A 27,504-nucleotide genomic window follows, 5' to 3' on the forward strand; every position below is an offset into this window, starting at 1 on the left:
TGTACACAGTAGATTCAGCAACAAAAATAACCCAACCTTCATTCACGACAAAACAGCATGAAAAAACTAAATATCATAAAGGAATTCAGCAACAAAAATAACGACAAAACATTCACGACAAAACATCATCAAAATACCAAACATCGTACAAGACAATTGAATATTGCTACATTCTGAGTTTTATGAAATTGTAACATCGTGTTTAGTATTTAGAATTTGATGTAAAACAAATTTAACACAATTAAATTCATCACGATGATGTAGTGGTGTCACGTGTCCGACTTGCGACATGTCTGACAAACAAATCATCACGATGTTTATTGAAGATGTTTAGGTTAACATAAATTTTGTCTCAAGCGGTTCAGTTGCTTGTAAAATTTGGGTTGTCAATGTCAACAAAGTAGACATGCGTGATTATTTTACTGACCGTGTAACCAGCTTTACGTGGTATGGATATTCTGTGTGTTTTTTTTTCGTCAATTTCTCACGTTTGTAATGTTTTTTGAGAATCATGTCTCCCACTTAGTAACAGCTGTCTTAAACGAAACGAGATAGTAGTTTCAGAGTTATGAGTAAAACTCCAAACATGAGTAAAACTCCAAACATGAGTAAAACTCCAAACATGAGTAAAACTCCAAACATGAGTAAAACTCCAACCATGAGTGAAACTCCAAACATGAGTAAAACTCCAACCATGAGTGAAACTCCAAACAACGCTAGTAGATGTAGCAAAGTTTAGCAATGTGCTGGCTTATATTGTATGATGGACCAGGTTTGCACATTTCAAACATTCAAGCTCTTGTTTAGTTGCGGTTGACAGATTTGCTACGTAAAAATTATTGATACATCAGGCTCTTATTTTGACTGCCCTCTGCCCTTTAGAAGTTCCTTTACCAGATGTGCCAACCTAGTTCCCAGTGGCGGAACTAGAAAAAAAGGGCCACCCCGCAAAAAAATTTTTTAGGCCCCCCCCCTATATATATATATATATATATATATATATATATATATATATATATATATATATATATATATATATATATATATATATATATATATATATATATATATTCAAACACAAAATACGAACACAAGATACTCATTGCTGGCCTGTTCGGGTTTAAATAGAATTTTTTTCTAATTAAAACAAATTACAACATCATGTCATGTGTTTAAGTGCATTAGCGTGTTTTTTTTTGTTTTTTTTTTTGTGTAATAATGATCCATTTATTTAGCGCGTTTTGTTAAAATCAGTTTTATTTTATCTCTGTTATATGACCTATGGCCTCTAAGTCGGGCAAAAGAATATAAGCCATGCAAGCTTTGTATAAGTAATGGTGTCTCGTGTTATGTTTATTTTTACGTTTTTTTTTGTATTTATATTACTATTTTTGAATACATTTCCTTTTTATACAATGTCATTGTTTAGTAACTACTTTATAAAAAAAATAATTAAGAGAAATAATTGTTTTTTTAATTTTTTTAGTATAAATCTATTAAAAGGAGCCCTATTTGACAATTTAAAAAAGGGAAATATGTCATGGAAGTGGTTTGAACGTTTAGTTATCTTTGATAAGTTTGATTGTAGGAGAAAGAGGACTCCGCTTTCACCGTGGTTTAAAAATAAAGGGAAAAAGAATATGCAAGAGCGTGGGGTGGTGTCTATAGAATAAAGATAATCCAACCGCAAGTATGAAAAAAATTATTATAGTCGGCTGTGGGCCCCTAAATGGCGTGGCCCCCCCCCCCCGCATTGCGGGGTCTGGCGGCACTGTAGTTCCGCCCCTGCTAGTTCCCCTTTCTTTTTTCCGACATAAATAATTAGATGATTAACACCATGACAACCAAACCAAACTATATTTTCATTTCTACAACTTAATTTTATGAGCATATTTAAATAGAAGCAGCATTTAAAAAACAATATAAGCCTATATGTTATTATGTTCAACGTAAGACTAAATTAGTTCTCAAGGATAGAGGGAGGTTTAGTGTTAGGGTTAGTGTTAGTAACTGTGTTAGGGTTTGTATAGAGTTAGTTTTAAGATTACGAGCCGACCCGCGGCATATCATACGCCGCTATTTAGTTGTTTTATTTTCTACTTTTCAGTAATTCTTAATTTGTGTATTCGACTGTACCAATGCTGCCACTGAAAATATTTGCTTTAAAACACTATCAGTAGGTCGTTAAGGACGATACTACCCCCACCCCCTCCTTTCTCCAACCCCCCCCCCACCCCACCGTTTCAAACTAAATTATCTGCCCCGGATAGCCGTCACTAAACCCGGCTCTACGATTGTAAACATTTAGCGTGAACCACAGCTCACCAGATCATGTAGGGGTGGGGTGATATAGAGCGCGTTTACAGCTTGGTGTTTTCTAGCGTCTCCAAGAAGAGAATCATATGTATAGATTCTTAGGGCTAAGGTTAGTGTTATTGTTCGGGATAAGGTTAGTATTAGGGTTAACGTTCGTGTTTGCATTCGCATAAGTGTTAGTGTTAGTATTAGTGTTGGGGTTAGTGTTAAATTTATTGTTAGGGTTATTGCTAAGAACATTGTTCGGGTTAAGGCTAGCTTTAGTATTCGGGTTACTGTTAGGTTTGTATTTTATGTATCATAAAACTGAGATATAAGCGATAACAACATTTAATTATGACTGATATTTAGCTACACTAACTCCTAAACCTAACTTATGGCTGTTAGATACCAACCCTAACCCCTAAACCTAACTTATGGCTGTTAGATACCAACCCTAACCCCTAAACCTAACTTATGGCTGTTAGATACCAACCCTAACCCCTAAACCTAACTTATGGCTGTTAGATACCAACCCTAACCCCTAAACCTAACTTATGGCTGTTAGATACCAACCCTAACCCCTAAACCTAACTTATGGCTGTTAAATACCTACCCTAAACCCTAAACCTAACTTATGGCTGACAGATATCTACCCTAACCCCTAAACCTAACTTATGGCTGTCACCTACCCTAACCCCTAAACCTAACTTATGGCTGTTAGATACTTAACCTAAACCCTTAACCTAACTTATGTCGCACATATACGTACCCTAACCCCTAAACCTAACTTTCTAGCTAGGCTTGCTTACACACATGACATCTGTGTCGGTTAATCAGGTCAAGATTGTGTTCAGCGAAAACCCCGGATGTAAACTAATCTTCACGCCCCGATCACAACACAGAAGCGGTAGGTTGGTGAGAAATTCACGCTGTGTTGCGTTGGACTTTCGGTTTCACTTTCGTTTGTGGTCTTAGCATCGTTGTTGGACCGTTCACTCGACCGTTTGTGGTGGTGTTATCTCTGTTGTTGGGTTGTTCAATGGACTATTTGTGATAGCAGTCAGTCGTTCAATGACTATTTGAATATAATTTTCATGGATACTTCTGTTTATTGTTTTAGAGAGGCGTTTTGTTAACGTTCTAACTTACAAACGTAAATGTTTCTATTGGAAGATTATCTTGATGAAATTGACTAAAACAAATGACCAAGTTTTCACTTCTTTCATTAACAACATTAAGCAGGTCATCACAGTGTCATTAATTATGCGTATTGAAAGGCCTACCAGGTTATTAAGGCAAGTTTGAAGAGGTCATTGGAGGTCATTAAAGGAGAGGTTATCAAAGACCTGGATAATCTGGACAGTGTTATGTAATTTCAGTGACGTCAGCCGTAAGTCTTAACGCTAATAGTTTTTGAATCGGGAAGGGGAGGGAGTATCGAATAGCGGTGGTATCGAGTGCTACTGAGTGTGTGGTGGGGGGTGGGGGGTTAATAGTGCCAGTATTGAGTATTACATATCGGTGACAGTAGTGAGTGCTTCCGTAGAATGGCGGTACCGAGTTGCGAAAGCTTCGATACTACAGTAGGTTAACGGTATCGATTACTAAAGCTGTGTGCAGTTATCGTGTAGAGGCTGTATCGAGTACTACAGTTGGGGGTATCGACTACAATAGTAGAATGGTGGTATCGAGTTGCGAAAGTTTTCGATACTACAGTCGGTTAGCGATACTAAAGCTGGGTGAAGGTCAGAGGCGTAGCGAAGGGCGGGGCAGGGGGGGGGGACATATGTCCCCGGGCGCCGACCTTAGGGGCCGCCAAAATGGGTTGGAAAAACAAATTAAAAGTTCGAGGGGGTGGGGTGCAAATCGAAAGTTTGTCCCCGGGCGCCGTGAAGGGTCGCGACGCCTGTGGTTCAGGTATCGAGTAAAGGCTATGTTAAACACTACAGTTGAAGGCATCGAGTACAATAGTGGAGTAGCGGTATCGAGTACTATATTTGGATGATGGTATCGAGAGATCCAGCATTTGTTTCGAGTTTGTTTCCCAACTTCTGGCCCCTTGTTTGTCGCTGAGTCAATTCAGCTCTAATGAGTACCCAACTCGAGTTGGTGAAAACAAAGGTAACTTATCTTTGTACTAACCGCTCGATAGCTTCAATTACGTTGTAGATAAGAGCAGCTCTACTTTATCTACCTTTTTACGAATCAGTGATCGCTTACTTTTTAAAATTGTATACTGATATAGGTGTCTTTGTTGTGAGAATGTCTGCACGCAATACGCTAATTATCTAACACTAATTTCACCTTCAGTGGGACATCACTTAATTAACTGATTACCTGCTCTTACCTGTATAGATGGCTCACCTGGTGGCAGTAATACTTCTCGGTGTCCTTCCGGGTCACCTGGCTGCAGAAGGTCATCAGGTGCAAGGTCATCAGGTCCAAGGTCAACAGGCCCAAGGTCATCAGTTCCAGGGGTGCCGGCCTGTCCGAGTTGGGGAGGTGTTTGAATGGAGATGTCTGGTGTCGTTGGAGAATACCATGAGGTCAGTGGGTGCAGTTTTTGGACCGGATGTTGACACGGGTCAGACAAGGGGTGTCTTGGTGGGCTAATAAATACGGTGGTGGGGCATATGTCCTGTGGTGGGCTAAACACGGTGGTGGGCACATGTCCTGTGTTGGGCTAAACACGGTGGTGTGCACATGCTCACAAACTCCCCGTCTCTCCGTCTAGTAAAATCCTACAGAAAGCTCAACATCTTAATGTAGGGTGAAAACCCAGTCAAAGTCCCATACACTATTGGTCCAATGTCAGTATTAGATGTCAGTATTTGATGCTCAGTTCTTAATGTCAGTATTTAACTGTTTGTTTCCACATCCGCAGTATCACATCCTGGACACACAAAGATAACCGGATAGGTCAGTGCGACTTTGACCAAACTGACTGCCGTGTATTCTTCAGTCGCTACAACATCACAAAAAACTCTCCCAACGTGAATTATACCAGCACGACCCTAATCCACAACATCACCACAACAGACCACGACACAGAGATCTACTGCGGGGTCGTAGATTTAAGAAACTTACCAAAGCCGGAGTTTATCAGACCCGATTCTTGTCGTCTCAGCGTGTGGCACCTGGACAAGCACCCCAAATGTTACGCCCAGCAGGTTGGGAATCAGATCCAAGTTTCTTGTGATGTTCAGAGAATATTCCCAAACACCATACAAATCTTACTTGACGTGTTTCTTGACGGGAAACATATTGGTGAGCATACTATGGCGTGTAACTACAACAGAGACGGATCTTACTTCTCTGGTAGGTGTGTTCATATGGTCGAAACTATAAAGAAAGGATACACGTTTAAAGTCTCGTTCAAACTTTCGGGGGACGAGATTCATGTGACTGATCTTATTAGCCCGATCTTCGAGACTGAGGGTATGGCTTTAGAAAATGGTGGCGTATTGAGAGACTCGGGAACGAAGGATTACATTCTCATAGTTGCCGGTGTGATTGGAGTTGTGATTTTAATTGTTTGTGTCTTGGTGTCCGTGTGTTTCTGCAGGTTCTGGCGGGGGATGTACTCGTACTACTACCGTTCTCAGCGGGATTCGAACCAGCACGACTACGAGGACGTACACCAAGACGCGCGAATGGTTGCTATGGCGACACGAGACCATGATGCCGAGGGGTACAGCGATGAGGATTGGACGGAGGAGTTGGAGAGTGAGGGGGCAGGAGGGGGGTCGAGTTCAAGGGAGGCTACTCCGGGTCTGTACAACAACTCCAGAAGTCTTTCGTCAGACAGAGCTTCGTCGGCAGCCAGCAGACGCGCGGCTCCGGCACGGTCTCCGAGATGTTCCAGAAGATTCGAGCAGAGTTCTACGTCAACTAGGCTGATGCCAGACGGCAGAGATGGGTTCACCTACAGCAACCGTGCGCCCAAGAGAAGAACGAGGCATCAAACATGGGCTAAGGTGGAGTCGTGGCTAGACCATATGACGACCGAGGGGAACTCGAGCACACGATGGCTAGACCATACGACGACCGAGGGGAACTCATGCACACGACCTCCCGATGACCGGGTCGACGGTGTCTGCTACAGCTCCGTGCGTCACGCTGATAACAGGCGCAACGAGGCTGAAGGTACTTTTCGGTCTTGTGATGCACCCCAAACCAAGGCTGTACCTAATCCTGTTTTCGCTAACCCACCACAAAATACAACTGTATCTAATCCTTGTTCCAGCTATCCGCTTCAAAACGAGGCTATATCTATGTCTGGCTCCCGTTACCCATCTCAGAACGAGGTCGTATATTATCGTAGTTCTCGCGACTCAGCTCAGAACGAGACTGTAGCTATTTCCAGATCGCGATGTAAAACTCAAGGCGAGGCTGCAGCTGTTCCCGGCTGTAATCAACCCCCACACCCCAGGGGCTCGTCTGCTGATTGTCCGTGTTTAAGGCAGGACAGTGGTCACTCGGGAAGGCAGGACAGTGGTCACTCGGGATACTTGGAGGTGCTGTCAGCCAGAGGAAGTAGTCAAGAGGATTATCAGATTAAGGTATGACGTCATCGACTGGAGGATTATCACACTAAGGCATGACGTCATAGACTGGAGGGTTATCACACTAAGGCATGACGTCATAAACTTGAGGATTATCACACTAAGCCATGACATCATCGACTGGAGGATTATCACACTAAGGCATGCCGGAGGATTAGCCCAGAGCCACATCAATTGATGACGTCTAAAACTTTGCGTACGATGTAGATGGCTTTGATGTAAATGTGTAAATAAATGACAAAATGGCTAGACATCTGAATGGCAGTTTGGCTGTAAATCTGTTACAGTTTAGAAATAAATACAGAGCTTAATCATTCTCTATGCGGTCACCAAATCTATTTCATACAGTAACTAATGTATACAAACATATATACCCATCAAGCGAGGTTATACAACAATCAGAGGCGTAGCGATGGTGGGGCGTGGGTGCGGACCCCACCGGGTGACACCATTTAGGGGGGGTGACACCAAGGCAAAAAATAGCAAAATATATAGAGAAAAATTTGAGGGGTGTGCATATCAAAATTTAGAGAGAGGGGGGGGGTGCAAATCGAAAATTGAAAGTTTGTCCCAGGACGTGTTCTTGTTTTGATATTTTAAAAAAATAATTTCCTAGTGGTTAAGCTGCTAGGTTCTATATTTTATTTTTATACCATGTAGGCCTATAATCCTATTTTGTATTTTATATGTTCGGGTTGTTTGGTGTGTATGTAGAGATTAAAAGCAATTTCTTACAATCTGTGTTTACTTATGCATTAGTTAGGTACACAGAGGTTTAATTGTTTATCTAATTTTTATTAATTTTCATTGTCTTAAATGAAAAACACTCCTCCATTTCTAAAACACAGGAAAAATAAAAGGGAGATAACGCCAATAGTAGATTAAATATTTATTACATTAGATTATTTCACTGCTACATAAGATAATTGATTTAATACATGCTATTAATGAACACCATATAGTACAATAATTTACGCTTGCAGTTCATAAGTAAAAGTTTATTGTTTTTAAAATATATAGGGTTATATGTATTTATCAAACTTAAACTTTGCATTTAGAAGTTTAATTTTAAATAACATAATATTCCAAAATTAGGTGGTACTAAGTATATGAAGAGAAATACAAAGAAAGATAACTCTTACATCAAAAATTGTTTAATGTAATTCCACAGTTGTCTACCTTGCTATATTATAAATACAAAATCAGTGCTATTGTAGACATTTTTAAAAAAGTAATAGTTTCGATGTGTATCGAACTTATTTAAACGTGTGCAAATTTAATTTAATTTGATTTATTCAATTACGGTAACAATAGTAGGCACGGAGGCCTTTTTTCACATTGGCCGTTTTAAAATAAACAAATAAAACAACAATTTAATAACAGCATTTGAAAAAAGCAATAGCATAGTGCGGACATAGCAGTAACATAGCACTAAAAATGTGGAATAAAGAAATAATATTACATAATTAAAATACAAAATGTGATAAAATAAGAATATAACAGATGAATGAGAAATGCTTCAATGGCTCAGTTAGGGAGGTCATTAAATAATTGTTGTTTTAGTTTAGTTTTGAATATATTTTCAGATCTAGATAGTTTGATTTTATTAGCAAGATTGTTTCACAAATTAGAATCAGAGTAGGCGAAGCTATGTTTTTGAAAAAAGTTGTATTAAGACAACGATTTAGTTTTGTGAAGAAAATAGGTCTGATAAGTAAGAGGGGGCTGTTTCGTGGAATATTTTATATTAAAACATTGCTTTAGTATATATAATCTTTTTATTTCATGGAAGCATAATAGTTGTGATAAAAGAATCAAGGCTACTAGACAAGCCTGTAACCAGTTTTATTGCCCTTTTTTGTAGTGATAGTAGAGGACGCTGCTTAGTTATAAAGCTGCCTCTCAACACTACAGAAGCATAATCCAACCTAGATTGAATAAAAGCTTCATAAAAAACCAGCCTGCTCCTATAGTCCAGAAGGTTCTATATCCTTGCTATTTGAAAAGTTGTCTTTAATAGGGACATTTTTAGAAGATGGAGATTACCGGACCAAGTGAGGTTGTGATCTATAATCAATCCTAGGCATTTGTAACTATCAACCTGTTCAGTGTTTGAATTGTCTATAGTAATGTTTAATGCGGTGGATGGAAGACGAAGGCGTTTCTGATTAGTTGTAATAAACATTGACTTGGTTTATCGGGGTAAATTTCATTTTGTTAAATTTTGTCCAAGTAGCAAGCTGATTGGCACATGTTTGAAGTTTGTAACTGAGTGACTCAGCACTGTCTGCAAAGACATGTAACGAAGTATCATCACTGACCTGCGTCGATATGCAATGCAAGTGTTTTCGTATATTTGAATACACAGATGCACATAAGACTATTGTTCAATTTTTTCCGTTTTCCTAAAGTAACAGAATGTGAACTACTACAAAATATAGTACTGTCTCAATTGAACCTTGTGATATAATAAATAAATATCCAGGAGTAATTTTAAATATTTCTTTTAATATGACATAATAGCACAAACATTAAAAGATAGTAAACAAATCCACTTAATAGCGGTTAAAATAGCTTTGTTGAATTACAACAGAAGCATTTAATATATATAAAATATGCATTTAAGTAGGAATATATATATATATATATATATATATATATATATATATATATATATATATATATATATATATATAATTTTGATTATTATGAACAAGGGAGGCTATTCTCCATGTAAAACCAATAAAAGCTCATAAGTCTTAAAAATGTAATACTGATAAAAAGATAATATCAACACATGTACAATATGATATAACAACACTTAATTTTATCATATAACAGTTTTACAATGATTTATTGATAAGAGAGATTATTCTGAATAAACGTAAGGCATTAAGAACATATTGCACCAAGCTGGTATTAACTACATATACAACTTAGTTTGGGTTCAGGCCACATTTAGCTGTATGTTAGGTGTTATGATTATGGCTAGCTTTGAATGGGTTTGTTAGTAAACTTTATGTACAAGCATTTTTGTTTGTTTAATTTTGCAGAACAATCCCACACATTAATTTGAGTATTTTTAAAATAAATATTGAAAGGCGAATCCCCGATTGATTCATGGGGAGGTTACAGTAATGATATGCGCTAAGTGAAGCTATGATAGGTGCTAGGGAAGGGTATGATAGGTGCTAGTGAAGGGTATGATAGGTGCTAGGGAAGGGTATGATAGGTGCTAGTGAAGGGTACGATAGGTGCTAGGGAAGGGTATGATAGGTGCTAGGGAAGGGTTTGATAGGTGCTAGGGAAGGCGGTGGTAGAATGGATGGTGCTAGAGGAGGCGCAAAACGATTAACAGAAATGTAAACAGGTTTTCTAATTATAAAACAAATAAATGACAGAGTTTCTTCCAGGCATCTCTTCTCGGGCGACCGAACCCCCCCCCCCCCACCCCCCTCCCGCCCATTAACGAAATGGAATTTATATAGAAAATATATACATTTAACAGTGCCCCCCCCCCCCCCGAGGCATACCGTTGTAAAAACTGATTTTAAAATAATATGTATAACCGCTTTTTCTAGCGTCGATATAGATTGCTCAATTTATTTTTATTTGGGATAAAATATACAAAGCGAAATGAAAGGTGTTAACTTAATTATAACATGTAAGTAGAGCTTAGAATTTAACATTATAGGTAAAATTGATATAAATATTTTTTTTAATATTATACTAAAAATCTATAAAAATTTATAGTATAATATTAATACTTAAAATTGATTATAACTGGTTATTTAAGTTGTATACGATTTTAAATGTACAAATTATTTTAAGACTATGGTAAAATTAAAATAGAAACTATTAGCGATATTATAGAAACTATTGTTAGACTTCCCAAAGTTAAATTTTTAAACGTTTTGCAGGCGTTTCATTATGGCGTATAGTTTTTCCAAATACACTTCGTCATATACTTACTAACTCAGTTCACTCCATCTTAATTGTGGAGAAAGCAATTAAAATCAACGATGCGCCCACTACATTACCTCTAGTTAAAGCTGTTGAAGAAGAACCGCCTTACATGTTTGATTTGAGCATAGGCCAAATTTGAAGATTTGCCTACATTTAGCACTGAAATAACACTAGTTATCTGCATGGCTCTGTCCAACCTACGTTTCCGTCATGACCACGCTTACATACTCCCACCCATCTACACAGAGGAGGAGCAAGAAAACAGGCCATCTGGCCAACTATTAAAATCTGGCCAACTATCATCATCTGGCCAACTATCAATATCTGGCCAACTATTAACATCTGGCCAGCTATCAACATCTGGCCAACTATCAACATCTGGCCAACTATCAACATCTGGCCAACTATCAACATCTGGCCAACTATCAACATCTGGCCAACTATCAACACCTGGCCAACTATCAACATCTGGCCAACTATCAACATCTGGCCAACTATCAACATCTGGCCAACTATCAACATCTGGCCAACTATCAACATCTGGCCAACTATCAACATCTGGCCAACTATCAACATCTGGCCATCTGGCCAACTATCAACATCTGGCCAACTATCAACATCTGGCCAACTATTAACATCTGGCCATCTGGCCAACTATCAACATCTGGCCAACTATCAACATCTGGCCATCTGGCCAACTATCAACATCTGGCCAACTATCAACATCTGGCGAACATCAACATCTGGCCAACTATCAACATCTGGCCATCTGGCCAACTATCACCATCTGGCCAACTATCAACATCTGGCCAACTATCAACACCTGGCCAACTATCAACATCTGGCCAACTATCAACATCTGGCCAAATATGGCCATTTATTAACACCTGGCCAACTACCCGACCATGGAATCTGGGCCACCCCCCAACTGGAGCACCCTCCCCCTATCCCCAGCGTTACATCTATCTCTATCAAACTTCCCATAGCACCTCCTCAAGACGTCGCTCATTCCCCTCCCATCCCCCATCCGGTGGTAGCAAAACGCCAACGACGCCAAAACATTCACTTCCGGTGTACCCCGGGCTAGGATGGACTCGAACCTGCGCGCCGCCTTGTAGAAGTTTCCCAGCTGCTTCAGCACCTCGCCTTCGTATTCCGCCATGGTTGTGTTCGTCCCGCCGTACGGAACCTTCCCCACGGCCGCCGCCATCTTGGCCTCGGTTTCAGGATCGTAGTCTCGTTTCAACACCATGACGTCATTAGACCGGAAGACCTCTTTAAAAACCGGAACGTGGAACCGGCTGCCGGACTCGACAATGGCGTAGTTATAGTACCGGGACTCGACAATCCGCTTGAGTAAAAAGTCTCGATTACGTTTGTAGATCAGATCCGATACTTTGGTCACAGAGTAGTACCCCTTGTTTAGCTTAACTTTTGGGGTAGTCGGCTGATCATGATTTACTAGCGAATCGTTATCGAACTCTAGAAACTCCGAGCCCAAGAGGAACAACACTGGAATGTTCTGATGGAGCAGGGAGTAACTTCCGGTTTCGTGCAGGTTCCGGTCCAGGAAGAGACCCGTGACGTCATGTTGTGCGGATAAATACCGGAGACAAATGTTGGTATCGATACTGTGTTCGCTGTACGAATACTGCCAGTCTTTCGCGGCCTGTATGGCGTGTCTCTCGTGTGCCAGGAGGAGAAGGAGGGAGGAGGTCAAGAGGGCGACCTGCCACAGTCTGGACTTGAGTAGGTGGAGTAGAGTTACAGCCGCAGACGCCAGGGCGCCGTAGAAGAGGACGAGGGCGTCGTGGAGGAAACGTGTCTCTTTGTGTCCGGACAGGGAGAAGACAGCCACCAACATGACGACACACAAACAAGGGGCGATCATGCTGGAGTCTTTTACCTCCAGTAACAGCCCCTTACTTTGTTCTACCTCCAGTAACCGCCCCTTACTTTGACAATTAATATCATTATTTGATAAACCCCGCCCTGTGAAGTTCATCTTGCTCAAGATAAAGTAACAGTGCACGCATAGCAAGCAAATAAAGTAGACAACAAATACCAAACTTAAACACATCATCCCGACATTGTGGAGAAAAACTTCCTCTATGTAGAAGAACATACCAGAAGTTCCAAACAGTTTGGGGGCCATGCCAGAGAACACGTTAAACTTCACCCAGTTGACGGGGGACAGGGCGAAACTGCCGTAAAAGTATACGTCATCGCCGACGGCCAACACGAGTCCGACGCAGGCACCAATCAGGTAGAGGAAGAAGAACTGTTGCTTCCAGATAAGCCGGAAGTGATGTGGTTTCATGCTGAGCAGTGTAAGTATGGAGATCATGAGAGCAGAGTCTGGGCGAACATAGACAGACAAAGCTAACGTCAGACCTGTTATAAATTGAACTAATCTCCGATCTTCCTGGGCGGTTTCTGAAATTCTGGAAAAGTTTGTTTTCTGTGTTGACTCCGGGAATGTTACTTGAGTATTCGTGGACTGTAAAGACGCTTCTTTTTTACCATTTCTGAAAACATTGGTCTCTTGTTCACATTCGCTTTCTTCTGTTACGTAAGAACCGTTTTTAGAGTTACCGAAACCTTGTAAACCGTTTAATTTTGATTTCATCGATCCTGAAGGTGTCGCTTCTTGTACGCTCCGCTGATCGTCAGATGAACTTCCAGTTCTGTTGAGGGGTGACGGGGTGACATTCCTCAGCTCGTAGACAACTGAGGCCAGGGCGAGAAAGGTGAAGGTCGAGACAAAGCTGTTGATCAGCGTGTGCGTGCCGAAGACGGTGAGGGAAGCAGACGTGGCCACCAAGATGGCTGCCAGGCTGGACACGTCACGTGATCCGGTCAGTGACAGGAAGTACCTGGATGCGGCCAGGGGTAGGCATGACGTCACGAACACATGCCCGGTTCTCCAAAGCTGGGAACAGGTAAAATTAGGCAGGTGTGAACAGGTGTAAATCAGGTAAATGAAAGATTACAGGTGTAAATAGATATATCAGGTAAGTGAAAGATTACTGGTTTAAGTATACCTTACGTCATGCCTGTAGGTATCACCGCCAATCACAACAACACCATTACCACCACCAACACTATCACCACCACCAACATCAACAACAGCACCATCACCACCACCAACAACAACATCACCACCAACAACAACACCATCACCACTAACAACAACACGATCACCACCGACAACAACTACACCATCACTACCTACAACAGCAACATCAAAACCACCAGCAACAACAACACCATCACCACCCCCAACAACACCATCAAAACCACGACCACCAACACAACATCATACTAACCATATATGGGTTGGGCGAGTACCCTGTAACGGACACGACAGAAGAGAGCAGCATGAAAAACTGGGGAAACAAGGGCGACCTCAGGGCCCTCATGCCAAGCTTGTGTTCTATCTTCTGGTAGTGGGAGAGGTTGTCTCCCCTCACTGGCTGCATGAACTCGTAAGGTCTCAGTCCGTACCCGTACAACTATGTGTGGGCCACTGGAATAACACATGCACGAGTTACTCTAGCATGCTTATGTGTATTATATATATATATATATATATATATATATATATATATATATATAATGTTATATATATATATATATATATATATATATATATATATATATATATATATATATTATGTATGTATATGTATAATTTATGTGTGTATGTGTGTGTGTGTGTGACTGTTATTCATTATCTCCACACTTGAGTTAAATATCCTGCATGAAAAATTTTTGACAAAACTTTGATTGAAAGGTGTTGACAATATTGACTCAGCTACAACTGCCGATGAAGTGAAGAGCTGGGTTTAGTACATCAAATACGCTACACCGCGGTGCTAGAGAATATTTGCATAGTCCGTCGTATACCGCGTAGGTTGAATATAATTCATCTACTTTGTTGTGTAAATATACTCAGCTGAGAATACCGTACTTATCACTGTTAACCGCTACCGTACATGTTGTAATGAACATGTTGTTTTTATCTAAATGCTGTTTCGCTTTTTACATCATTAAAATTACATGAAAATAATACTTATGGGACCAACGCTTTTAAATTTGGCTCTGTTTTGCCTCTGAGTAAAACAATTGAGGCTCTCGGAGAATTGGAGGCCCTTATAGGGCGACCAGGGCATTAGATGAAGAGCCCATGGGCCGCCCGTATATCGTGATCCGTCTCTAGACCTGTGCTGGTATTGTCCAAAGAAATGCTAAGCTCTGCCTTTGGTGTCAATTTTGGTTGTATAAGCTGCCGAAAATTTCATGACCATTTACCTAGTTTAGCTGTACCTGGTTTACTTAATCAGTGTTTCTTCCAGACTTTATTCTCCGTGGGGGGGGGGGGGGGGGGGGGGCACTTGAAATTTTCGGGGGGGGGGGGGCGGACACTGTTAAAAGTTTATATTTTCTATATAAATTATATACATTTCATTTCGAAGAGATGCCTGGAAGAAACTCTGTACTTAATAACGCAGTTTTACATCAACTGTCAAGTTATTTGAAGCGTAATGCGATTTAGTCAGGCATAAAATTGAGGTGTTGATCCGTAGTGTGTTCGCTAATTTTTTTTTCTTCCTGAATGACGATTAAAGATGACATTTCGTCATGGCTGCGACAATTCTGGGACAATCAGACATTTCGTCAGGCTGGTATTCATAGAAAAGCAGACATTTCGTCAGGCTGGTATTCATAGTGAAGCAAACATTTCGTTAGGGTTATGGTTCAGGAAAGTTAGACATTTTGTCAAGCTGGAATTCAGCAGAAACAGGCATAACTTTTTGAGGACCGTTATTCATAAAAAGCAGACATTTTGTCAAGGTCGGGATTCGGGAAAAACAGGCATTTTGTCTGGTTGTGATTCGGGAAAAGCAGACATTTTGTCAAAGTCGGGATTCGGTGTGTAGATGTGTGTGTGTAGATGTGTGTGTAGATGTGTTGTGTGTAGATGTGTGTGTGTAGATGTGTTGTGTGTAGATGTGTTGTGTGTAGATGTGTGTGTGTAGATGTGTTGTGTGTAGATGTGTTGTGTGTAGATGTGTTGTGTGTAGATGTGTGTGTAGATGTGTTGTGTGTAGATGTGTGTGTGTAGATGTGTTGTGTGTAGATGTGTTGTGTGTAGATGTGTTGTGTGTAGATGTGTTGTGTGTAGATGTGTGTGTAGATGTGTTGTGTGTAGATGGGTGTGTGTAGATGTGTTGTGTGTAGATGTGTTGTGTGTAGATGTATTGTGTGTAGATGTGTTGTGTGTAGATGTGTTGTGTGTAGATGTGCTGTGTGTAGATGTGTTGTGTGTAGATGTGTTGTGTGTAGATGTTTGTGTAGATGTGTTGTGTGTAGATGTGTTGTGTGTAGATGTGTTGTGTGTAGATGTGTTGTGTGTAGATGTATTGTGTGTAGATGTGTTGTGTGTAGATGTATTGTGTGTAGATGTGTTGTGTGTAGATGTGTTGTGTGTTGTGTGTAGATGTGTTGTGTGTAGATGTGTTGTGTGTATATGTGTTGTGTGTAGATGTGCTGTGTGTTGATGTGTTGTGTGTAGATGTGCTGTGTGTAGATGTGCTGTGTGTAGATGTGCTGTGTGTAGATGTGCTGTGTGTAGATGTGTTGTGTGTAGATGTGCTGTGTGTGGATGTACTGTGTGTAAATGTGCTGTGTGTGGATGTACTGTGTGTAGATGTGTTGTGTGTGGATGTACTGTGTGTAGATGTGCTGTGTGTAGATGTGTTGTGTGTAGATGTGTTGTGTGTGGATGTACTGTGTGTAGATATGCTGTGTGTGGATGTACTGTGTGTAGATGTGTTGTGTGTAGATGTGCTGTGTCTAGATGGTTACACGTTAGCGCCCCAGGCATATGCAAGGGCGGAACTACAGTGCCGTCAGACCCCGCAATGCGGGGGGTGCACGCCATTTAGGGGCCCACAGCCGACCATAATAATTGTTTTTATAGCTAAAAAAACTTTAATTTTCTTGCATTTTTGACTTGATGGTTGTTTTGTAAAAAAGATAACTGTAGATGCGGTTGGATTATCTTTATTCTATAGACACCACCACACTCTCTTGTATATTCTTTTCCCTTTGATTTTAAATCACTGTGAAAGCCGAGTCCTCTTTCTCCTATAAGCAAACTTATCAAACATAAGCAAACGTTCAAACCACTTCCATGACTTTTTCCCTTTTTTAAATAATGCTCATAAGCTCCTTTTAATAAATTTGTACTAAGCAAATGGAAAAGCAATTATTTCTCTTAATTATTATTTTTTTATAAAGTAATTACTAAAGAATTACATTGTACAATAGGAAATGTATTATGGCAGAGATAAAATAAATCTGATTTTCAATTTTCATAAAACACACTAATGCACTTACACACATGACATGATGTTGTAATTTGTTTTAATTGGAAAAAATCATTTTTTTAAAAACCCGTCAAGTTCAGCAATGAGTATCCTACGTTCGTATTTTGTGTTTGTATATATGTAACTAGGGGAAGTTACCAGAGACATAAGAACGCAGTACAGCGCTGTCAACTTTGACACGACTGATGCAATAACGCAGGTGTTGGCTGATAACGATCAGAAAGCCAAGGCGTAGTATCTTGGGAAGCGATACGATAAGAACGCAATACGGTCTGTCAACTTTGATGTGACAGGATGCAGATGGCTTATTAAATCGGACTGTACGACAGAAGCGGCGTAATTAACATTCTGATGCAACGATTAGAATCGATTACGATTACGATTATGATAGAACCGAATACGATTACGAATACGAAGGGGATATATAGGAAGGCGACGGCTGAGCTCGCAGTCTCTCTCTCTCGATCAGTCAGTCAGTGAGGCAGTATCAAGTTGGTTATTGAACGGGTTAGCCGTATTGTGTTAAGAAGGACGATAGACATGTGCATTCAGTTATGTGAAGACTAGTGAGGACTGTTGGGGGTCAGTTGATTCAGACTATTATTGTGAAGCATTCCTTTTGATTTATTATATTATTGTGAAGCATTTCTTTGATTCATGTAATAAAAGGATCAATAGCGAACCTGCATCTTCGAGTATCTATACTGTGGTCGATGTTGTGTAGAATGAGTGGTTAGAGTCGGTAACATTTGGCGTTGTCGAGCAGAACTCGTTAACATTTGGCACTACAGGCAAATAGTCTCGTTACATATATATATATATATATATATATATATATATATATATATATATATATATATATATATATATATATATATATATATATATATATATATATATATATATATATATATATATATATAAAAGTATAGGCGTGTATATAAATATATATATATATATATATATATATATATATATATATATATATATATATATATATATATATATATATATATATATATATATATATATATATCTAATATATAAAGCTCACTTCTGTAACGCATATGTTTGTTTGTCGCTGGTTATCGATGGATTTAAGTGTTAGAAAATTATCGTGCGCATTTGTCTAAATTTATGAGTTTAAAAATTACTATTAAAAGTGTTGGGAAATCATTTTCATTTTTCAAATTATAGTAATAATTGTCGGCTTGTTCATTAAACACACGTTTTAAAAAAATATCATCTTTTACAAAAATTCTAATTACGTCTTTTTTTAGTCCTATAGCGCTTACTTCCCTTTGATAAATTAGGCAAAACACAATTACTTCCCTTTATAAAACCATTGCATTAGTTGAAAAGCATTTACTTTTTAATTACTTTGTTTTGGTGTTGGGAAAAAAATAATTGCATAATTAGCGGGGATTGATCAAGTGCAAATGTTGTAGGTATTTTACGGATAAGCTTGGAGTATTATAATTGTTCATTAAATTGAAACAGGCGCGTTCGTTTAAGTGAGTGCAAAAACTATGAATAAGTTGGGGTACTATAGTCGTTCATTAAGCTAAAACAGGTGATTCCGCCCCGGGCGTTTATGTTCGCGTTAGTGTTTTCTTTGTGTTTAGGTGGGTTTGCGTTAGTGGTTGCGTTTTGATTTGGTTCGTTTTTGTTCTTTCTTTTTTCGTTTTTGTTTGTGTTTTTTTTGTTTGGGTTTGTATTTGTGTTTTTGGTTGGTTTTGCGTTTGGATTTGGTTTGTTTTCGTTTGCTTTTTCGTTGTTTTTTTTTTTTGGTATTGGTGTTTGTGGTTGGGTTTGTTGTTAGGTTTTTGTTTTCGTTTGTTTTTTCTTTGTGTTTGTATTGGTGTTTGTGGTTGTGGTTGGGTTTGTTGCTAGGTTTTTGTTTTCGTTTGTATTTGTAATTGTGTTAGCGTTATGTTTGCGTTTTGTTGTTTTGGTTTTGGTTTGGGTGTGCAATGCCGGGTTTATGATGATTACTAAACACACAGGTAATGGTCTTTAACAGAAAGGTTTTTCACAGAAGCCAGAGCAGGGCCTGGCCGGGACGGCTAGTATATATATATATATATATATATATATATATATATATATATATATATATATATATATATATATATATATATATATATATATATATATATATATATATATATATATATGAGAGGGGGGCTAAAGAAAATTTTGCGGGGTGGCCCTTTTTTCAAGTTCCGTAACTCAAGCGAGTCAGCCTGATCTAGCTGGGCGTCAGACGAACCTACCCAGGTTGAAGCAGACGGCATCCTAATTGTATGTGACAATCTAAATTTTACAACTTTAAATGTTCGTGTAACTCGTGTTACTTACATTTATCTCAACCATAATTAAAGTTTGAATCATAATCTTAGCCTACACTCTAAAACTTAACGAAAAATTAAACTATCGTTTAGCCTTAACACTAGAAACCATTTTACACCCAAGTGTAATACCTTGATGTACGTTACTGCTTAACCAAAGCCAACCTAATTTTTATCATAACCTCTAGACTTAAAAAGCGGCCGATTTTTCAACATTTCTTTTATTTCATGTCTTAAGATTTCCCTGGCCTGCTTACCCGCCCTTCCCAATCAAAGGGAATCAACTCACTGAACCCAGTCCTCAAGGGCGACAAAAATCAGGTCACATTTTGCTGTACATTCAGAATATCTTTTTCTTTAACGTCACGGTTGGCCGACTCCCAGCGGGCGAGAAATTGTGACGTTAAGTGAGGTAAATAGCGGCAGTGTCAGGCTAAATCGGGACGGTAAAATGGTCTTAAAGTGACATAACTCAGTGGGCCAAATCTAATTCACGGATCTTACGATAGCTTCAGAGTGGAGTGAATACACTTAGATTTATACAAACACAAGTCTGAAAAAAACTTTAGGGTACACATGCATATATATATATATATATATATATATATATATATATATATATATATATATATATATATATATATATATATATATATATATATATATATATATATATATGCATGTATGTAAATATGTATGTGTGAATGCGTGTCTAAGGTGTGTTTGTTTGTGGACTTAATTTCATTTAGTTATCAGTAAATTAACAGCTCTTGACAAATGCTCACCTTCCATTGACTGATATATTTCATCGGGATGAAGAATCCACATGCTGCTAGGCAACGTGACGTAATACACACGAAACACCAGCGTCACACACACAACCAAATACGGAACAAAATGGGGCAGAATATCCTTCGCATGGTCACCCTCTCCGCCATTTTCTAATAACCTTTTCGCCCTCATATCTTTCGGCTCGCTTGATTTCATTTCCGACTGCCTCGCTTTACGTTTATCGCTCTTCTTCGTCAGTCCCATTCTTTTGCCGTCTGCTGCTAAAGGCACTCGGGAATTCCAGTACCTGAATAAAAATAACGAACGATCGGGATAAATGAATTCATAACAAAGCCATTTAGACCACGTGATATAACGATCAAAAAGGACCGAGACAAAGATAGCCGTACATAATACAGTTTTATATTGATTTCAACAAACTGGATGCCAAAGCTATATACGTAGGTCTGCGTGTTCACTGAAGCGTCGCGTGGTTCAGTGTAATACTGTTCAGTTTGTTCCATTGTGGGCGGGTGATTTGTTCAGATGTTCAAGCTTTTTGTTCTTGTAGGAGATAGGGGTCGCTGATTTAGCATAATCGATGGCAGCGCTGAATACTTGTAAAGGCAGAACATATGCTTGGATGAGTTTTAAGACACAAGTATATGCTGTAAAAAACTGCTTGATACATGATTGAATGAGTTTTAAGAGACAAGTATATGCTGTAGAAAACCGCTTGATGTATGCTTGGATGAGGTTCAAGTATATGCTTGTGGGAAACTATGCTTGGATGAGGTTCAATGCATAAATATATGCCCCTGAGAAACTATGCTTGGATGCGTTTAAAGATATAAATATATGCTTGTAGAAAACCGTTTGATCTATGCTTGAATGAGCTTTAAGAAAAAAAGTATATGCTTGTGGGAAACTATGCTTTGCTGGTTTCAAGACATACGTATCTTTATCATCGTTGATACGTCATCTGCTTGACATTAATATTAAAACAATTTTTCTTTTGTTTTCTTCACATTTACTTTATACATCCTGGTACCTTTAACAAAATCCGAGAGACATATTTTCCTACACACATTCAGACTAATTAATGGCTTGATTAGTCTTGTGAAATTCACCTTAACTAAAATACTATCAATTCAAACGTCACTATTGTATTCAAAATATTTATGGCTTGATGTCTTGTTTCGCATTGCTTTATCTCTGTGTAGCTGATGTAATGCAGAAAACATTTCATCATAACTGTCAAGTATTGCGATTGTTGGCATGAAATATGCTTCCCATTTAGTTTGGCCAAGACTTTGGTAGCTTTAAACTATTTTCGAAAACAATCATTTTGCCCATGAATGTGTCTTTCAGACTTTTTTTCTCCGGGGGTGCATTTGAAATTTTCGGAGGGGGGGGGGGGGGGCGCGGACACTGTCAAAAGTATATATTTTCTATATAAATTCCATTTCGTTCGGGGGGCGGTAGACTTTCTTCGCCCCCCCCCCCCCCCGAAGAGATGCCTTGAAGAAACTATGAATGTGTAGAAGATGAATAGAAATGATATCTTTCTGGAAAGGTTCCTAAAAACGTTGGCAGCAGCTAAGCAACAATCAGTTGCTTAGCTGTGACAACAAGATTTAACAATTGAACAGCACATAGAATACACATTCATACATATATATCGTAATTCTATATAATTTCTTGCATATGCTTGAACTAGTCAGACATATTTGCAGCATTATCATATGACTGGCCTCTACACTTGACAAAACATAAGCTGCACTAATTGTAAGGTAGTTGTAAGGTAGTTGTAAGGTAGTTGTGTGCCATCTTAACTATAACTTCCCCGGGGTGGCTTCACTCATCTAGGAAAGTTCGAGAACGACGAATAGAGACACCTTCATCTGGTGACACATACCTCACAATAACTGTGTGTTTATCAATATGGGACCAACACGGGGTGGAACCTACAGATAAACTACTGTACCCGCAGCTCTTAAATCATCCACCATTAAGTAGATTTCTTTTTTTTTTTGTGGGTACTTTATATAACATCTTTACATATTGTTTTAGAGAGACAAAATTTGACACATAATGCTTTAAGCCAAATTTCTTTTAGACGGCTGCTAGAAGATGACAAAATATTGCTAAAGGTTTGAGTTATTCAAGTTAATAATCTATCATGTGAAGAACCAAAAGTAAGGTAAACCGTCCTTTGACATAATTAGTATAACAGCCACAATCTTTGTACATATTTATAACAGCCACAATCATTGACATAATAATTATAAAAGCCACAACTTTTTACGTAATGATTATAAAAGCCACAACTTTTTACATAATAATTATAAAAGCCACAACTTTTTACATAGTTATAACAGCCACAACGCGTTTAAAAGCACATTTTCCAATACTGCCGTGTATTATTTATCTGTTCTGCTGACGAGTATTCAATTGTTTCTTGCACGACAGATTATCCTATTAGCTAGTATTCAATTGTTTCTTGCACGTTAGATTACCCTTTCAACTAGTATTCAATTGTTTCTTGCACGATAGATTACCCTATTAGCTAGTATTCAATTGTTTCATGCACGATAGATTATCCTATCAACTAGTATTCAATTGTTTCTTGCACGATAGTTTACACTATCAACTAGTATTCAATAGTTTCTTCCACGATAGTTTACACTATCAACTAGTATTCAATTGTTTCTTGCACGATAGTTTACACTATCAACTAGTATTCAATTGTTTCTTGCACGATAGATTATCCTATAAGCTATGCTGGCTAGTATTCAAATGTTTCTTGCACGATAGATTACCTTATTAGCTATGTTGGCTGGCATTTAATTGTTCCTTGCACGATAATTTACTGAAGATGTTCAATTGTCTGCCGATTTTTCAATGGAACATGGTCATAATGAGCCAATTAGCGGTTCACACGGAAACATGTAATTTGGGCAGGTTGCAACAACAAAAAATGTGTGTGTTGTGTGTGTGGGGGGGGGGGGTATATTTATAGCGTTCTGAAACTTATACGTAATCTTGTATAAATAAAACATAATAAAATTTTCAAAATATTATCGTAAATTTTGAATTTAACAAACTTTAATTACTTGCTAACAACTAAGCCATGTAATTTCATTTATACTGCATTCAAACTGCATTTCTAGTTTTGCTATTGCAATCTACTCCTAACAGCATAATCAACACCGACAAAATAAAATTGTACGGTACTCGACTGTGTTATTACAAGAAATAAAAAGATATTTTACAAAACTGTATTGGGTTTAAAAGAAATTGAAATATATTTGAAATAGATATTGTTTTCTTAAACTGTATATATATATATATATATATATATATATATATATATATATATATATATATATATATATATATATATATATATATATATTGCCTAATCAAGCCATATGTTTTGTCTAAAATCTTCTTATAACCGATACGCAACATCAGAAATTAAATTATCCATGATCCAATATTTCATTAAAATATCTCGCTTATAATTAAAGTAAGTAAAGTTCCTTTCGTACCTGACGGTCAGCAGGGCAGGTGAAGTAAATTTCACCTCTTTCTCTTTCTGAGACCTCGGCATATGATGCATATACAATTAACTATGTAGGAAAATTAAATTGTATCGATTGTATCTCGCATTGTTACCTCATGCTGTCAAAGCGACTATTATGTCTATGTAAAATTAAAAAACAAACAACATACGAACCTCTCATAGCCTGCTCCTATCGCTGCCAACACACAATGTATTGGAGCCTATGACTAGAAAAAAACAAGCGTCCGTTGTTATCCTACCCTATCTCTGTCATGCTCGATCTACTTCACGTTCGTCAAGCTACAAGCCTCAGGTAATGCGATCCCCACCCCCCGTTAACCCGGGGTTTAGCGGCCTGGTATATCGACAGGCAAATCTCTCTGCCACTAGTGAGGGGGCGAACTATGTGACCAGGATTACCTACCCCCACTCCCACACATTACCCCTATTGCGATAGAAAACTTGAGTCTATTGGAGTTATACATTTTCTTCCCGGTTCCAAAGAAAAGAATAAATAAGGCATGCATTTAAGTGTATACAAGCGCTGGCGTATAGGGAAAATGTGTTCTGTATTAAAACGAAATATTGCCGAGTTATGTAAGCTACGTGCTGTGACGTGGCTCTGTGAAAAGAATATTTGAATAGATTAGAGATCCACTGAAGCGTTTCTCCTAAAACATTTTAATTTTTAATTTATTCCGTGAACTTTGAACTGCTGGGGGTTGTCTTGATTGGTGGAAATATGAAACAGTTGCAGGCAGGTTGGAGATTTCAGATGTTTGCCTTGTTCTAGTCTGTCATGTTCCTTATATTGTCTGTTAAGTTCCTTCTCTAGTCTGCCATGTTTCTTCTGTTGTTCCTTCTGTTGTCTGTCATGTTCCTTCTGTTGTCTGTCATGTTCCTTCTCTTGTCTGTCATGTTCCTTCTGTTGTTCCTTCTCTTATCTGTCATGTTCGTTCTGTTTTTAGCAAGTTCCTTATCATGTCTGTCATGTTCTATAGTACATACGCCACTGATCATTCTACAGACACCACTGCTTATTGCACACACTTTTGTACAAATACACATAATATACACAAATATATACTTTTGTACACTCACCCACTCACCATTGTACACACACGATTGATGATTGTATACACCACTTATTGTCGTACACACCACATACCATTGTACACAGCATTGTACAGAGGCGTAGCGACCCTTCCTTGCGCCCGGGGACAAACTTTCAATTTGACGACCCCCTCGGGAGCAACCTTTCAATTTTCAATTTGCGCCCCCCCCCCCCATCACCCCTCAAAATTTCAATTTGCACCCTCCCCCATATATTTTTATACTTATAATAAAAAAAATACAGCTAAAATGAGATTTTAATTTGTTTTTCCAATCCATTTAGGCGCCCCCTAAGGTCGGCGCCCGGTGACATATGCACCCCCGCCCCCCCCCCCCTCGCTACGCCTCTGCCATTGTACAAACACCATTGTACACAAACCATTCTACACACACGACTGATGATTGTACACACACCACTTATTGTCGTACACACACCACTGTACACATACCATTGTACACATACCATGGTACACACCCCATTGTATACACACCATTGTACACACACCATTGTACACACACCATCGTACACACACGACCATTGTACAAACACCATTGGACACATACTACTGATAATTCCCAAATGAACATCAACTAATTACATCCATGAAAACGGAAGAATGTGGTAAACTCCACCTTTGTACGTGTGGTTTGTGGTAGCCTCCACTTTTGTACGTGTGGTTTGTGGTAGCCTCAACTTTTGTACGTGTGGTTTGTGGTAGCACGTATCGTCTATTCACGCAATGAACGTGAATTTTTGTGGAAAACTTTGTAAGACGTCTGAAGTGTCTACAGAACAGGCCACTAACATGTATATAGATCAACGTGCCATTTGTGAAGGGGTGTTGGGTTTCGTCATGCTATGATGGGTGGTGTAAGGAGGGCTGCACGGGGTCGGGAAAGGTTTTTCATGGAAGAGTTGTCGTGTTTCTTTTGTGTAGTAGTAGAAGTCGTTTAAGATTTAAACGTCCGTGTTTTGTATAACTCTAAATGTCCGTGTGTGATAAAATTGAAATGTCCGGGTTTGATAAAATTGAAACGTCCCTGTATAATAAGATTGGAATGCCCGTTCTTTGTTAAATCTAAATGTTCGTGCTTTTTAAAAATCTTTTTGTCCAGGTTTAATAAGTTGTACATATCCATTTTTAATTTGTAAATGTCCGTGTTTAATAGTCTAAGTTTCAGTTGTTTGTTTGGTTGTTTTTTTCCGTAAAATAATGATTTTTAATGAAGTGTTGGTCTCTTTTTACCATATATTTATGCCAAGTTTAGTGTCTTAACATATGTGCTCGAATTTCAAAGCGCTCTACATTGTACCTTTCAAATATATGTTTATTAAGTTTACAAGATCCAGCAGGTCCCTGGGATTTACAGATCCTAAAAGTTTCTAACATTATCCAATATAAATCCTAAAAGTTTCTAACATTATCCAATATAAATCCTAAAAGTTTCTAACATTATCCAATATAAATCCTAACTCTCTTTAACAGTAAAGCCCATACAGGATTATCAAGTTCCTGAAATATTTTGATTTACTGTAAAGCTTACTTAAGTGTTAAATGGCGCCCTACCGACTTAAAATTCAGTTTCCAGACAGGTACTCGCAGTTGTGCGTTGACTTGACATGGGTTCGAGCCTGGCAACTTTTCCTGGCTGGCAGTCCCTAATTGTTCCACTCGACCACCCCGCCCCATATCTGGTACCCGAGTAAACAAAACTTGAACAGGTTCAAGTAGCACATGACGGAATTGTTGACTAGCGGAGTTTTGTCTTCAGGTGCGTGACTTTATACTACAACTTCAAATGCAAATTTTGTGCTTAAGTAAGCTACAGGGGTATCGCATCAACTGTTGCGTTAACGTAGGTCTTCAGATTACAGGCAGGGTTTTAGACAAATAAGTATGGTAGCGAAGATCTAAAGATTACACACGATGAAAATTGGTCTGGTGTCTCCGATGTTGTGGTTGTTGTTTTTTTTTTTTTTTGCTTGAAGGACAAGGTCGTATCTCTAAGGACTGTTTTGATGTAGCGTATAACCCTTGACAGCTGCAGGGAAAAAGTAGCACAGGTATATGACGAAACAAAAAGTTACACAGATATATGACGAAACAAAAAGTTACAGAGATATATGACGAAACAAAAAGTTACACAGATATATGACGAAACAAAAAGTTACACAGATATATGACGAAACAAAAAGTTACACAGGTATATAAAGAAACAAAAAGTTACACAGATATATGACGAAACAAAAAGTTACACAGATATATGACGAAACAAAAAGTTACACAGGTATATGACGAAACAAAAAGTTACACAGATATATGACGAAACAAAAAGTTACACAGATATATGACGAAACAAAAAGTTACACAGATATATGACGAAACAAAAAGTTACACAGATATATGACGAAACAAAAAGTTACACAAGTATATGACGAAACAAAAAGTTACACAGGTATATGACGAAACAAAAAG

At 38.5% G+C, this 27,504-nt stretch overlaps 1 protein-coding gene across 1 annotated transcript; it reads right to left on the reverse strand.

Annotated features, from left to right (window-relative positions):
* Nucleotides 1-11,724: 11,724 nt before the first annotated feature.
* Nucleotides 11,725-24,194, reverse strand: LOC131951301 (uncharacterized). Its single transcript, XM_059313665.1, is given in 4 exon segments — nt 11,725-13,761; nt 14,159-14,358; nt 20,361-20,653; nt 24,089-24,194. Coding segments are annotated over 3 exon segments (2,487 nt in total). The 5' UTR covers nt 20,611-20,653; nt 24,089-24,194.
* Between the last annotated feature and the right edge of the window lie 3,310 nt (nt 24,195-27,504).

The sequence above is a fragment of the Physella acuta genome, unplaced genomic scaffold (genome assembly GCF_028476545.2).
Source record: "Physella acuta isolate Inbredline_101_S28 unplaced genomic scaffold, ASM2847654v3 ptg000065l, whole genome shotgun sequence".
Taxonomy (NCBI): domain Eukaryota; kingdom Metazoa; phylum Mollusca; class Gastropoda; family Physidae; genus Physella; species Physella acuta.